At 37.4% G+C, this 14,786-nt stretch overlaps 1 protein-coding gene across 2 annotated transcripts in view; it reads left to right on the plus strand.

Annotated features, from left to right (window-relative positions):
• The first annotated feature begins 440 nt into the window (after positions 1-440).
• Positions 441-14,786, plus strand: part of ism2a (isthmin 2a) — a 29,937-nt gene continuing 15,591 nt past the window's right edge. The window contains exons 1-3 of one of the 2 annotated variants that reach the window (XM_051383972.1): positions 441-981; positions 8,861-9,109; positions 14,440-14,752. In XM_051383972.1, the coding sequence (XP_051239932.1) occupies positions 850-981; positions 8,861-9,109; positions 14,440-14,752 (694 nt within the window). In that variant the 5' untranslated portion in view covers positions 441-849. The remainder of the gene's footprint in view (positions 982-8,860; positions 9,110-14,439; positions 14,753-14,786) is intronic. The other variant, XM_051383982.1, reaches the window with a different exon arrangement.

The raw sequence follows: 14,786 nt of genomic DNA on the forward strand, positions 1-14,786 counted from the left end.
AGTTGGCAAATAGACCATCAGCATAATGATCACACATCAAACATTTTAATAGTTTGTTTTGTTTCTTTTATTTTCAATACAGGCCTAATAAAATAACTTAAGTAAATAAGTTCTATCATTATATTTGTTGTTGTCAATATATCATTACACATTTGCAAATGCTGCTTGCAAGTACAATGTCTGTGAAACATCATATCAGGCTACCAGTGGATTAAGAAGTTGCCTACAAAATGTGTTACTATCCTAGAAGCAACGAATATTTTGCTATTTTGCTTGTTTGTTCACATCTCTCACGCTCTCTCTTATGTCCTGTCTGCTTTTTGTCAGTTTACAACTATAGCTGTAGGAGCACACCCTCCCTCCACTGCGTCATCCAGGGAAGAGGGGGAGGTTGCTCCTTTTAAACCAATACTACAAGCTGGATTGCAACCAGAGGAACCGCTGACTTCATCTCACTTCAGCAGAGGAGGACCTCAAAACCTTGTGGACGTGGTCTACTATCCGCTCCGAGGTTTGGAAGTTGCATTAGACCAATTAGAACTGTTTCACCATGGCGCATTAACGGAAACATTCGTTAGAAACGCCGGTTGGACTTTGTCGGACATGTGCAGTAAATTAACATAATATCAGAGATCAGATATCAGGGATTAATAGGCTGCCATTAGGGAAGGAAGAGATTCAGCACAGAGCTGCAGCGCCGAGGGGGCGCACGGAGATCACGCACGTGTGTGCCGGTTTGTGATTTTACTCTTTACTCGCTGATATGGTGTGATCACTTCTCTTACATCTGAGGACACGGGCTGAAGGATCCATCATCTTTGGGAGACGATCAACAGAGTTACGGTTAAGATGCCAGGGAGAGAAGAGTCGTATCTGTGGTTGCTGATCCTCATTATGGTGTCGGTGTCTGTCACTGGATTTCCCACGAGTTTAAAGAAGACTTCAGTCGGAGACAGACACACTACAACGTCTCTCACTGAGGTAAATTGTCCTGCATGCTGCACAGATTATATGGGTACAGAGAGGAGAGTGGTGCTTTTGAGTTTTTTCTCATGAGAGAGTGGACTTTCTCATGAATATTGAGATTGCTATTTAAGTTGTGTTTCTAATATTGATTTCGGCCTATAAATCTTTGATATTCAATATATCAGAGCTATCTACACTACACCTTCTACAATATATCAAAAGCTTTATCAGTTATCACTAATGTCTAAGTGACCAGAAGAGGTAAGTCTCTGCGTTTCTAGGACTGCATTTCCACTGACTCTAGTTTTTCGTGACAGCACCACCAAGCCAAATAGTACTTCCAGTTTTAAAGGTATATTCCATCCAAATACTACTTTATTCAAGTACTTATAGTTTTAAAGGTTTATTCCACCAAAATATTGCTGTATGCAAGTACTTAAAGTTTTAAAGACTTATTTTACCCAAATAGTCCTTTACTTGTAGGTATACATATATAGTTACAAGTTGGACAATTAGTGTCATTAGTTCATTATACTCAGGTAAAATAAGGAATCATATGCCTTGCCCTTGCAGTCACTATCTCTACCAGATATTTGAAAGGTCAGAGAGATACAAAACAGCTGGTAGCTATATATGGGCTAACAGGGCTAAGCCCTCCCTATCTTTTACAGTAAAGATGAAAAACTATTATTAAAAACCTTAGAACATATTGTTTTAAATTTTGATGAAACCTAGAGCAGCAACAGCAGCAGTGACTGAAAAAACCCAGGATATATGATATATCTTGGGTTTTTCCTGTGAATGGGCTTAATTCTTAGCTTCCATCAAATTTTGATTGACAGGTGTCGTGACACGCCCCCTTAATATGCTGTCCATTTCGGCTAAATTAATTCAGCTCAAAGGCTTCGACCAATCACAGCTCAGTAGCCACAGTATAGTGATCTTCGACCAATCACAGCGCAGTAGCCACAGTACAGTACAGTAATGCTAGTTCGTAGTAGAACGTGGAGAGAGGGAAGTGAGCAACTGTGGCAATGGCGGCATTAGCATGAACATGAACGAGGTGGATTATGTACTTTCTAATCAATTTTCTCCAAGTCTTTGGAGGAAAAATTGGAAGTAAAGAGATTGGGGACATATCATCCAAACGATGTTCAAATAACACAAAAGGACAAACGACAAAATTGTTATTTTTTGTAAGGGCTGGCTAACGGCAAGTGTAGCTAGGAACACACTTATCTGTTTCCCATATTTGCTTTTTGGAGGAGACACGGCTTGGACCCAACAAGGAATTGTGGATTTGAAACATTTATCCAACAAAATTAGGAAACATGAGTGAGAGTGTGAGAGTGAGTACAGGCTCAGTGACCACAAACTGGCAATAGAAACAGGAAGACACAAAAAATCATGGCAACCAAAAGAAAACAGAAAATGTGGTCACTGTTTGAGAGGTGAGGTTGAGACAGAGATGCACTTTCTCCTACAATGTACAAAATTAAATAATACTAGAAACATTTATTTGAACAAGTTCAGCTCTTTGATACCAGATTTCAAAGAGCTGAACGACCTCTCCAAATTAAAAATACTCCTCGATGAAGGAGAGCAGGCGCACCTTGCTGCCCAGTAGGTATTAACATGCCACAACCTGAGGGACAGTGAGTGACCGAGGCACACACAGACACACACACGCACACACACAGACACACTGTATATACTAATATAATGTTCATAATGTATATATCTTTGATTTATTGTATTGTATTTGAATACTTTGCTTTGGCAATATTGTTTTTAAAAAAAACTTTCATGCCAATAAAGCCCATTGTTGAATTGAATTTGAATTGAATTGAATTGAATTGAATTGAATTGAATTGAATTGAGAGAGAGAATATACAGACTTTTTTTTGGCCTCAGGCCACTCTTTTGGGTATGTCTCCCCAGTGTTGCCTTAGAGCACTTGCTATGACAAAGAATACAATTACGGATGGGGCCGATCCGATCCGGTATCGGTATCGGGATCGATACTAGCGTAATTTATGTATCGGAATTTCCGGCGTCGTACAACACTACAAACGCAATCAAACATTTAAAAAAAACACCACACGAAACAGCACGAGGACTTTTTAGGCGAGCTGTCAGGAATCACTTCTGGAGTCATTCCAAAAACAAGGTAAACTCCAGGCAGACAACTGAAGGCTAAATCGATTACCGTGTGTGTGTGTGTGTGTGTGTGTGTGTGTGTGTGTGTGTGTGTGTGCGTGTGTGTGCGCACGCGTGTAAGATGTTTACAGTTATTGCACTTTTCTTATATTTCAGATAATGGACATTTTAAAACCTTGATTTGTTGATGCTACAAGAGCCAGTGCACTTGATTTGTGCTGTTCAGATGCACACTGTTTTATTGATAGTATGTGTGTAAGATGTTTACACTTATTGCACTTTTCTTATATTTCAAGACTCAAATATTTGACATTTTGGGAATTTAATAAATATTGACATGGCAATACATTTGAAACCCTTACAGTTGTATATTTGTTGGGATTTTTGGGATTTTTCCTGTTAACAGGATTTCCTGTTTTTCTGGCTTCCTTTTCTGACCTTATACTTGCCTCAAGTTGCCTTTTGGGACATACATGCATACATACGTACATATCATACTTGTCTGTTGAGAGGAGTTTATTTCAGCCTCATATAAAATCAACAATAATGATAATAATAATATTAAAGCAAACACAGCTCTGGTATCGGAATAGTATCGGTATCGGCCGATATCCAAATTCAGGTATCGGGATTGGAAGTGAAAAAATGTGGAGCGGTGCATCCCTATATACAATGTTGTTGCTGTAACTTGATGTGATGCTACTGTTGCTGCTGTTGCTGCTGTATGATGTATTGATGAGTGCAATGCATTTGTTAGCCCACCCACCCAAAATCACCACCAGCCATACATTAATCGACACTTTAATTAAGTTAAGATATTAACTGATAATAGTAAATAAAAGAGACACATCATATCAACGTGCTTTTATCATCATTTGAAGTTTAATTCATGTACTGGCTATACTTAAATGTCAGTCATTAAATCAACAATATAAGAGACATAACGTTAGTTGGGCTTGCCAAATCACATTATAGTGCCATTAAAATAAATTAAGATGATAATAATAATAAAAAAATAAAGACTAGGACAGCACTCCAAATGTTATTATGGAATATAATTTACCACAGGCGTCCCAGGCAAGACCCCTTCTACAGCATGCATTCACTATCAATATACTGTTCACAGGTGGGGTTAATTATAGATGACTGCAATTGCATACGGTAATTGAAATTGCTAGAATACACGCTGATGAAGAGGGTGTTGCTCAAAACGTTTTGGCTTTATCATAGTTAGCTACTCACAGCTAACTTTAGCTGACATTAACTTTGCTGTCCAGTTCAAGACACCTAGATTGTTTTTAATGTTGAACTTATGTTACTCACACTCTGGTTGTCGTCCATCTCATCCCTCTCACGTGTCGGCGAAATGTGGTCCTTGGTCATCCAATTCGGTAGGTGGCAGTGTCTGGTCCTACAAATGCGTTCCTAGCTTACCATGCTTCCCTTGAATTCCTCACAAACTGTAAAACACTGACCAGTCTTGGGGAGTAATGGATTAGGTGTAACTGAGTTACAAAATCAGGATACAGAAAAAGGTAAGTATAATTCATTTAAGTTACAGAAGAAAGTAGATGCAATCAGATTACAGTTACATTTAGTTAAAATAGGGATAATTAGTAGGTTTACAATTTTCTTTAAAAAGAAACTGAGCAGATGACACATTTTGTATGGTAAAAGTCTTGGTTTCCATTTTCTTTTCTAAGTTTTCATTGTTCTGTTGTCTTATAGTATGTTATCTTCTAGAATATGCTTACATCAATACTTGCTTCCGATATTTATTTTCCCTTGTCTTGCATATTTGTTGTTGAGGTAAGCCAAAAGTAACGGAAAGTAATCAAGTTACGTTACTTTAATATTGCGATAGTTTAGCTTACTGACTAAATCTTTTAACAGGTAATTAGTAATTGTATCAGATTACATTTTTAAAGTAATCCTCCAAACCCTGGCCTTCACTCACCACTATGAGCTTTACTCTCAGGTAGGGATGGCCTGTTCTAGTAACACAGGTCACATATACATATACAAGGCAATTGTTGGTTTGCTTCAGTGCTATCTACTGTATGTATTTGTGTGATGGACAGCATTCCATGTGGTCAAGGGACTTTTATATGTTGTCTGTACCAATTGTTCGTACAGAGATTGGGAAAAGGACGTTTGGGAACTCTCAGATAATTTCTTCGAATGCTTTTAAATCCATAATTACATTAAATAAAACAAAAAATAAAATGTAACATTGAGCCCTATAAGTTTGATATGTGTTGATATGGTTGGGTGTGGTGTGAGTTTTGTTTGTTCACAGCACAAACTCTGATGGATGTGGGCTTTATTTATAAACTCTCTGAACTGATAAAAAGTGTAAAGTCCCATAGGCCATAGACGCATCGGATGTTGTGGTAGTTTAAGAATAACATAATAATCAAGAATACCACATAAGTATTTGATGTTGCCTTGTCAGCATTTCCTGCTGACTGCCCCTTACCCCAGACCTAAAAATGTACTGACGTACATTACTACTTCTGAAGACCTGAGTTATACTGGTGGTTGTGACACATTTTGCATTTCCACTTCATTTAGTGCTCATTTTTAGCTGCAGTTTGCATACAGTCGTCAGATGAAGCAAACACTAACCTCCTCAGACAGAAACTCTCAGTAAAGTCTTATGAATTAATGAATGAATGAATGGTTGGCTGGGTTTTAGACTCTTAGACTGGCAGAGAACTTAACAAATAAACTTAACAAATAAATTGGCCGTCAGATCATCTCCAACTGCAGCTCTTGTGGGGTGTTCCCGTATCTATCTCTCTCTCTCTCTCTCTCTCTGTTTTTTTCTCTCTCTCAATTTTCAATTTAATGGGCTTTATTTGCATGACATCAAATCAAAAAAAAAAACATGAATGTATGTATCTATATGTTTATATGTATTGAGCCAGGACGGTGACTTTAAAATTTGGCATCCCAAAAAAAAATTGGCATTGAAAACAAAACCAGTACTAAAAAAGGAAACATTGACATTGAAACATTTGTATTGAAAACAGTTGTATTGGCATTGAAACAAGTATTGGCACTGAAAAAAGAAACTAATTAAAATAATTAAAATCTTAAAATCTTATTATTTTATTTTATTGGGATTTTTTTGTATTTTTCAATGACAATCTTCAGATTTTTTCTTCATGTCACTCTATTTTCAGTGACAGATTTTTTTACAATGTCAGTTTTTTTTTCCAGTGTCACTGATTTTCAGTTTCAACTTTCTGTCATGGTTTTGGCGTTGAGAGGAGGGGTCTGAGGGGAGGGGTAAGTCGAGCGTGGTTGTAATAATAATAATGCTGAGAATACTTGTACACTCGAAATTTAAGTGCGGCTGATTTGACCACGGAGATCGGAGTAACGGCTGGCTTGACCGCAGTTAATGAGCCTAGAGGCATATGCACAGGAAGCACAACTGCCTGTGCTTAACCTAAGGTTTCTCGTGAGCACGAGATATATATATATTTTTTTCCCCCATGTCCCTTTATGGGGCTTTAGAGCAGACGGCGGGTTCCGGAAAAGAGACGTACTTCTTCAGTATGCCGATATGCAAATTATATGCAAACCACACTCTACTTGCCCCTCCCCTCAGACCCCTCCTCTCAACGCCAAAACAGTGACAGAAATTTGAAACTGAAAATCAGTGTCACTGAAAAAAAACTGACATTGTAAAAAAATCTGTCACTGAAAAAAGAGTGACATGAAGAAAAAATCTGAAGATTGTCATTGAAAAATAAATAAAAAAATCCCAATAAAATAAAACAATAAGATTTTAAGATTTTTATTATTTTAATTAGTTTCTTTTTTCAGTGCCAATTCTTGTTTCAATGCCAATACAACTGTTTTCAATACAAATGTTTCAATGCCAATGTTTCCTTTTTCAGTACTGGTTTTGTTTTCAATGCCATTTTTTTTTTTTTGGATGCCAAATTTTAAAGTCACCGTCCTGGCTCCATATATATGCATGTGTTTATACAGTGTGTGTGTGTGTGTGTGTGTGTGTGTGTGTGTGTGTGTGTGTGTGTGTGTGTGTGTGTGTATGTATGTATGTATGTATATATGTGTATATATGTATGTATGTATGTATATATGTGTATATATGTATGTGTATATATATATATGTATATATATAGGGCAAAAATACTCAAACCTGCAGGCAGAGTTTATCAATAATGGAAATGTATTTATTGTATAATGAAATGAAAGTTTGTAGTTTATTCATGCTAGATGCATAGAAAAAGATAATCAAATTCATAGTAAAAAATAAAAGATACATTTAATATAATACAAATAAAATTAAAGCTGCCAGCAGTGATTGTCGAGTGCGTTGGGGTGTAACCTAATTGCCGTTCTTCTGAGTTAATATTTATTAACTTAACCAAATAATGCGCTAAAGCAGTCTGGTTGGAAACTCATAGGTTTATGATGGACAGTTATCCCTTTCCACTCCCCTCCCAAGAGGCATGCTGAATCTGATATGACCACATTTTGTAGAGGGCGTCAGATTTTTTAGCCAGTTCAAATTTAAATTGTGTGCTGTATTGTGGAAAAAATTGTATGGAATGGATGGCTCTCAAATGTCATGCACTCTAGATAAGGTAAAGATGAAACTGTATATTATAATGTACAGTATGTATCAGAATGTATACTTTATGTGACGATTGTGTGTAAGGTTGGATTCTTTGCCTTTTCTTTGGTTTTTAATGAAAGAACATGAGCCAGTGCTTTCACTGCACTAGTTTGTGCTAAGCAAAAGACCTCATCCACACATCTATATATACATGCAATAATTCTACAGTAATACATTCTACACATAAAATCCTGTGTTTGTTGCAACCACTTGGAATTTACTGTCTATGTAGCAGTTTTGTTTGTTGTCTTTTTTCCAGTTTGTTTATCATCTTCCATGCATAGGCTCAAAGATTTATCATTATATAAAACAAGGTTATACAATGAAATGAAAGTTTGCACTGCATTCATGTTACACACATAAGAAAAACAGATAATTAAATATAATTTCATCTTCACATAAAAAGTCCAACTTTTGAGAAACAGTCTCCTCATCCTGCTACAATTACAAGTAAATAAGTAACAAGAACTTAAATAAAATGTTACTAAAGAATGCGGAAACATTGCTGTTTTATTGTTGTTAAAATGAGCAGTGTTGGATGAAATGTTAAGTAAATGTATCTGACACGTTAAAATACCAAATGTAACTTCTGTTTTTCTGTTTTATTTTTCATGAACCATAAAAGCACTATATAAATGCAGCCCATTGCTGCTTCTCCGGCAGAGCATAATACAACAGAGTTGCATGGTGAGGCACATTATATGATAGATTCCTTTATTTCTCTGTTCCCCCAAAAGCATCCAAGCATCACCCATCAAGATGTTTGGTTTTACCAGATTTTAACCCCATGCACAAGTATTTACTTTGCCTCTGTGAAGGAATCCTCTGATTGCACCTCCTGGTGGCACTGGGCTGATAAGCAAGCAGCAAACCAAATAGCTTGTGATTTAGGCTAAGACTCCTGTTAATCAAGGAAACTCAACCCAAAATCAGACTTTAAATTATTTATTAATTTATCAATTGTTTTATTAGTTTAAATTAATTATTATTAATTATTAATTTATGAATTATAAGACATTGTTCCACAGCATCAATAGTGGCCAAAAACGTTAACATACTTTCTTTTTCCCCTCTTAGGTGATAGCAGTCCATAGTCATGGCAAAGAACATCAGACTCTCCAGGAGCTCCAGCAGGAGAACCTGCTGCAGACCCTACCCTCTGCTCCGTCTTCCCCCAGGTCGCGACACCGTTGGTCCCCGTACAGTCACCAGAGTGTCTTGTCCCTACCTAAACGTGAGGAGGACCATGAGCTTTTCATTCTGGACCTCAGGAACTTCCCAGACCTGGCCAATGCAGACATGGGTTCACAGAACCCCAACATCCAGGTAGGTAATATGCATGGAGAGAAGTTATTTTTTTATTCATTATCATTGGAAGTAAGTTGTCACTTGTCTCATAACATGAATAGTTAATTTCACTGAAGTATAGGTGTTCCACATTTAACCAGTGATCACAGGAGGTATGGGTGTTACAGATTCCTCATCCATCTCTCTTTCCTAATACTCTGTTCTCTACATTTTGTATCTCTCTTGCTCCACATCCTGTTGCTCTACACCTGGTTTGAGTCAGGACATTGTCTTAAGTTATCATATGCAGGACCTTTAACAGTGGAGCGTTCCAACTTGTACATGACCCTTAATAGTTTGGAGAAATGTAAGAAAAAAGGAAAAACAAAAAATATAAAACATATGAGAGTGGAATATGAAAGGTCAAAATGTAATTTTTCAGTTCAAGTGTGAAGCAGAATCCTTGTGGAGTTGGCTTTAGAAACAAGCATTATGTCTTGTGGATTGGAGCTAAACAGAAATGATGTTGGACTCTGTGACTATGTTTATGTTTTCAGTATTTGAAGAGAAACAATCAAGCCAAATGCAAATCAATCAATTCAGATGGACAATTAAGAGAGACAATTGTAGACAATATACATTTAAATACAATAACTTCTGGCACAGCAAAAAGCTTTTTTTTTAAATTGTTTTTTATAATTAAGCCCAACTTGTGGCCCTTCAGCCCTTCTCTCCCTCATTTCCTGTCAGTCTTCAGCTATCCTTTGCAATAAAAGCAAAAGCTTTTTTTAAAAATATTTTTTTATAACAAAAAACACAGAGCCCCACTACAAAAACTGCAATTGCAAGTGCATTTTTGCATGAATATAAGACATTATGGGTAGAGTTATCTTTTTTCAATACAACATAAGGCATGCGGCCTCTAAATTAGCTTTTCTACTTATTACGACAGTTAAATCCAGGCTTACTAAAATTGAAAGTGAAATAAAAATTGTATTTGGAAAGGAAGATGAAAGGCTATACGGCTGGTAGATATGGTCGCACTCACACCAGATTGTCAGTAAATACACCAGGGGGTAAGGTTCAGATTTAAACTTAAACTCCAGACAGTCAGATTCCCAGTGTACAGGTTATAGCATGAATTGCAGTTAAGTTAATATATCCAATCTGTTCATGAAATGTTCTCTGCCAGCTTCAGTGAATGAACTTAAATTAATATATTCAATTCAATTCAATTTTATTTGTATAGCGCCAATTCATAACAGAAGTTATCTCAGGACACTTTTCAAATAGAGCAGGTCTAGACCGAACTCTTTAAAACATTAATTACAGAGACCCAACAGTACCACCATGAGCAAGCACTTGGCGACAAGGGCAAGGAAAAACTGCCTGTTAAAAGGCAGAAACCTAGGACAGATCCTCCGGCTCTAGGTGGGTGGTCGTCTGTCTCGACCAGTTTGGGGGAGAGAGAGAGAGAGAGAGAGAGAGAGAGAGAGAGAGAGAGAGAGAGAGACAGACACAGACAGACACAGACAGACAGACAGACAGACAGACAGACAGACAGCAACAGTATTGGCAATGGCAATCTAGCAGGACCATGGCAAGTGGCTCCACCAGGATCGACAAGAACCTGCGAGACGAGAAAGCACAAGAACTCCGGGGAAGAAGTGAAGTTAGTAACATGCATTAATGGAACATGAATGAGTGCAGAGAGAGAGAGGAAGGGAGGAGCTCAGTGCACCATGGGAAATCCCCCAATAGTCTAGGCCTATAGCAGCATAACCAAGGGATGGTTCAGGACTCACGTGATCCAGCCCTAACTATAAGCTTTATCAAAGAGGAATGTCTTAAGCCTACTCTTGAATGTGGTGAGGGTGTCTGCCTCCCGAACCACAACTGGAAGCTGGTTCCACAGGAGAGGAGCTTGGTAACTGAAGGCTCTGAGGAGCTTGGTAACTGAAGGCTCTGGCTCCTGTTCTACTTTTAGAGACTATAGGAACCACAAGTAGCCCAGCATTCAGAGAACGTAGTGTTCTAGTGGGGTAATAGGGTACTATGAGCTCTTTAAGATATGAAGGGGCCTGACCATGAAAAGCTTTATAGGTGAGGAGGATTTTAAATTCTATTCTACATTTTACAGGGAGCCAATGCAGAGAAGCTAGTACAGGAGAGATGTGATCTCTTTTTCTAGTTCCTGTCAGTACTCGTGCTGCAGCGTTCTGAATTAATTGAAGCGTTTTAATGGACTTATTGGGGCAACCTGATAATAAAGAGTTGCAGTAATCCAGCCTTGAAGTAACAAATGCATGGATTAGTTTTTCTGCATCTGTCTGTGATAGTATGTGTCTAATTTTTCTAATATTACGTAAATGAAAGAAGGCAGTCCTAGAGGTCTGCTTTATGTGGCAGTTAAATGATAAATCCTGATCAAAGATAACTCCAAGATTCCTGACAGTGGTGCTAGAGGCCAAGTTAATGCCATCTAGAGTAACTATATCTTTAGACAGTGAGTCTCTAAGGTTTTTGGGGCCAAGAACAAGAATTTCGTTTTTTTCTGAGTTTAACATCAGAAAATTGCAGGTCATCCAGGATTTTATGTCCTTAAGACATGTTTTTAATTTAGATAAATGATTAATTTCATCGGGCTTGATTGATAGATATAACTGCGTATCATCTGCATAACAGTGAAAGTTAATGGAGTGATTCCTAATAATGTTGCCTAAAGGGAGCATATATAAAGTAAATAGTATTGGTCCAAGTACAGAACCTTGTGGAACTCCATGACTAACTGTAGTATTTATTGAAGATTCATCGTTAACATGTACAAACTGCGAGCGATCTGATAAATATGACTTAAACCAGCTTAGTGCGGTTCCTTTAATGCCAATTTGATGCTCAAGTCTCTGTAAAAGAATATTATGGTCAATGGTGTCAAATGCAGCACTAACATCTAATAATACAAGTACAGAGACAAGTCCATTGTCAGAAGCAATCAGAAGGTCATTATTAACTTTAACCAGAGCTGTCTCTGTGCTGTGATGAACTCTAAATCCTGATTGAAAATCCTCAAATAAACTATTGTTATGTAGAAAGTCACACAACTCTTTGGCGACTACTTTCTCCAGAATCTTAGAGAGGAAGGGGAGGTTAGAAATCGGTCTATAGTTGGCTAAAACCCCTGGGTCAAGAGTGGGCTTTTTAAGAAGGGGTTTAATTACAGCTACTTTAAAGGACTGTGGTACATATCCTGATAATAAAGAAAGATTAATCATATCCAGTAAAGAAGTGCCAATTAAGGGAACAACTTCTTTAAGCAGCCTAGTTGGGATCGGGTCTAATAGACAGGTTGATGGCTTCGATGAAGAAATGATTGAAGTTAACTGATGAAGATCGATAGCAGAAAAACAGTCTAAATATATATCTAAGTTTACATTGGCAGAAGCCCCTCAACTTGGAGAGCCACTGATAACTGTTGATGGCAGTTGGTGATTAATTTTCTCTCTAATAGTAATAATTTTATTATAGAAGAAGCTCATGAAGTCATTGCTACTTAAGTTTACGGGGATATGTGGCTCAATAGAGCTGTGGCTCTCTGTCAGCCTGGCTACAGTGCTGAAGAGGAACCTAGGGTTATTCTTATTTTCTTCTATTAGTGCTGAGTAATAGGCTCCTCTGGCATTACGGAGGGCCTTTCTATAAGTTTTAAGATTATCTTGCCAATTTGAGCGATTTTCTGATATATGTGCATGTCCACCTTTTCAGAACTGCTTATAATGATTTTTTAACAATTAAATCTTGTTTAGTGTCGTAGATATAGCTATAATTTCTTAGTGTGTTGTTCTTTAACCTTTTTCTTTTCCTTTTTAACTCATGTGAAGTGTCTGAGTTTCTTGAAAAGCGCTCTATAAATTTAATGTATTATAATGATATGTGTGTGGTCTACAGGAAAACAAGGAAATAAATGTATTGCTAATTATGAACAGTACACAGTACATATTAACAGGCTTGCCTGTATATGCATCCATCAGCTACTCATTTACACTATACATTATGCATGTAATCAGTAAGGATTACGTTTAAGTGTGTTAATATGATGCATATGAAGAATGTACAGAATATAGAGGGAAACATATGTTTAATCACTTGAACAGAATTGGTTTCAGAGTAAGTAGTTTATCCTCTCTTCTTTTTCATATTCAGCGTCATGACAGAATCTCTTATCAGCTGAGATATGTCTCACATCACATGAGCATGCATGCATGCAAGCATGACCTGGGTTTTGTCTAGACCTGTGTGTGCTTATGTGTGTATGCATGTGTATGAGAAACAGCAAGATAGTCAGAATAAGATATCAGTTCATCTTTCCATCCTACTTTATTTTACTTCTATATTTCCAGTCCTTTCTCCCACTGCACAATAAGCCTCTTTCATAGGAGAGTACACTTTAATCTGATCTTCAAATAAACAGCAGTGACATCACTCCCCACATCATGTCTGAGAGACTGTATGAGTTTTTTTAATTCAATTTATCTATCTTCTGACTGATTTGGTTTTTCATACTTCCCATGTACAATTTGTAAAGTTACGGAGGAGGCCCCCACATTAGTCCTGGATGCCTGCTAAACAGATATCCCAGTATGTTAAATTGAGAGCTTTCAGTACCACCCCACATATAACCATTGTTGCTGTTCTCTAATGCAGCCATCCACTTGTAAAATGGTTTTAACCTATACTTTATTAAAATGCTCAAGGCCAAAAATGTTTTAAGGAAGATAGTTTTGAACAACATTTCTATTGCCAGTTTGCTTTTGTATATTCAATGCTGTTCACAATCTATGAAATAAAATATATTTGATACTTTTTTTGAAACTTAACTGAGTTTAAATAGAGAGAGATAGAAAGAGGAACATATTAAGCAAATTCGGTCCAGTTCTCCTGTTTCTTAAAGACAAAAAGGCTTTTGATGGAATCACTAAATTCCCACTGTTTATGGTTATGCTGCATTTTTCATTATGTGCTGTTGGAATTTGCTCTACTGAGGCAGTCGTGTGAGAAAGGCTACTGTGTTGACATTGTTATTTTAACAGTTATGTGTGACTGCATTTTGTAAGGTCATTTATTCCAATTATCTACTTAAAATTACAGAAGCAGTTGTGTTTGCGGTTGATTGCTGGCTGGTTGGTGAGGTCACTGCTGTCAACTTTTGGCCATTGATTTAAGTTGTATATAGATGTATAATACGTAGACCTATGACATATTAATACTTAAGTAAAGTTAAGTTGAATCAAAGTGAGATAATTTGCACTGTATTGAATTATCCTTTATATCATTGTCAGTGACCACATTCTGAACGCATCTAAACACTACAGTGTTTCCTTCAGGTGACCATCGAGGTGGTAGATGACGCACAGACTGATATGGAGGTAGAGATAGACCTGGTCAAGGACAGTCAGCGTAATGACTGGTCAGTGTCATCATCAGAGTGGGCCAACAGCCACAAAAAACTGTTTTGGCCACTGTTCTGGGAGTACCCGGAGCAGGTGGAGAATGGGCTGGGAAGAGACAGTTTGGCGGAACAGTCTGAAGACTACAACTACAACCCAGAGGAGCCCATCCTGAGTGGAATTGGGGGAGACTGGGGTAGTCACTGGAATGAAGACTGGGATGCAAAGGATAACTACGGTAAGTTTGCTCTCCTAAAACTAAACACAGTACA

This window comes from Dicentrarchus labrax, unplaced genomic scaffold (assembly GCF_905237075.1).
Source record: "Dicentrarchus labrax unplaced genomic scaffold, dlabrax2021, whole genome shotgun sequence".
Lineage (NCBI taxonomy): Eukaryota > Metazoa > Chordata > Actinopteri > Moronidae > Dicentrarchus > Dicentrarchus labrax.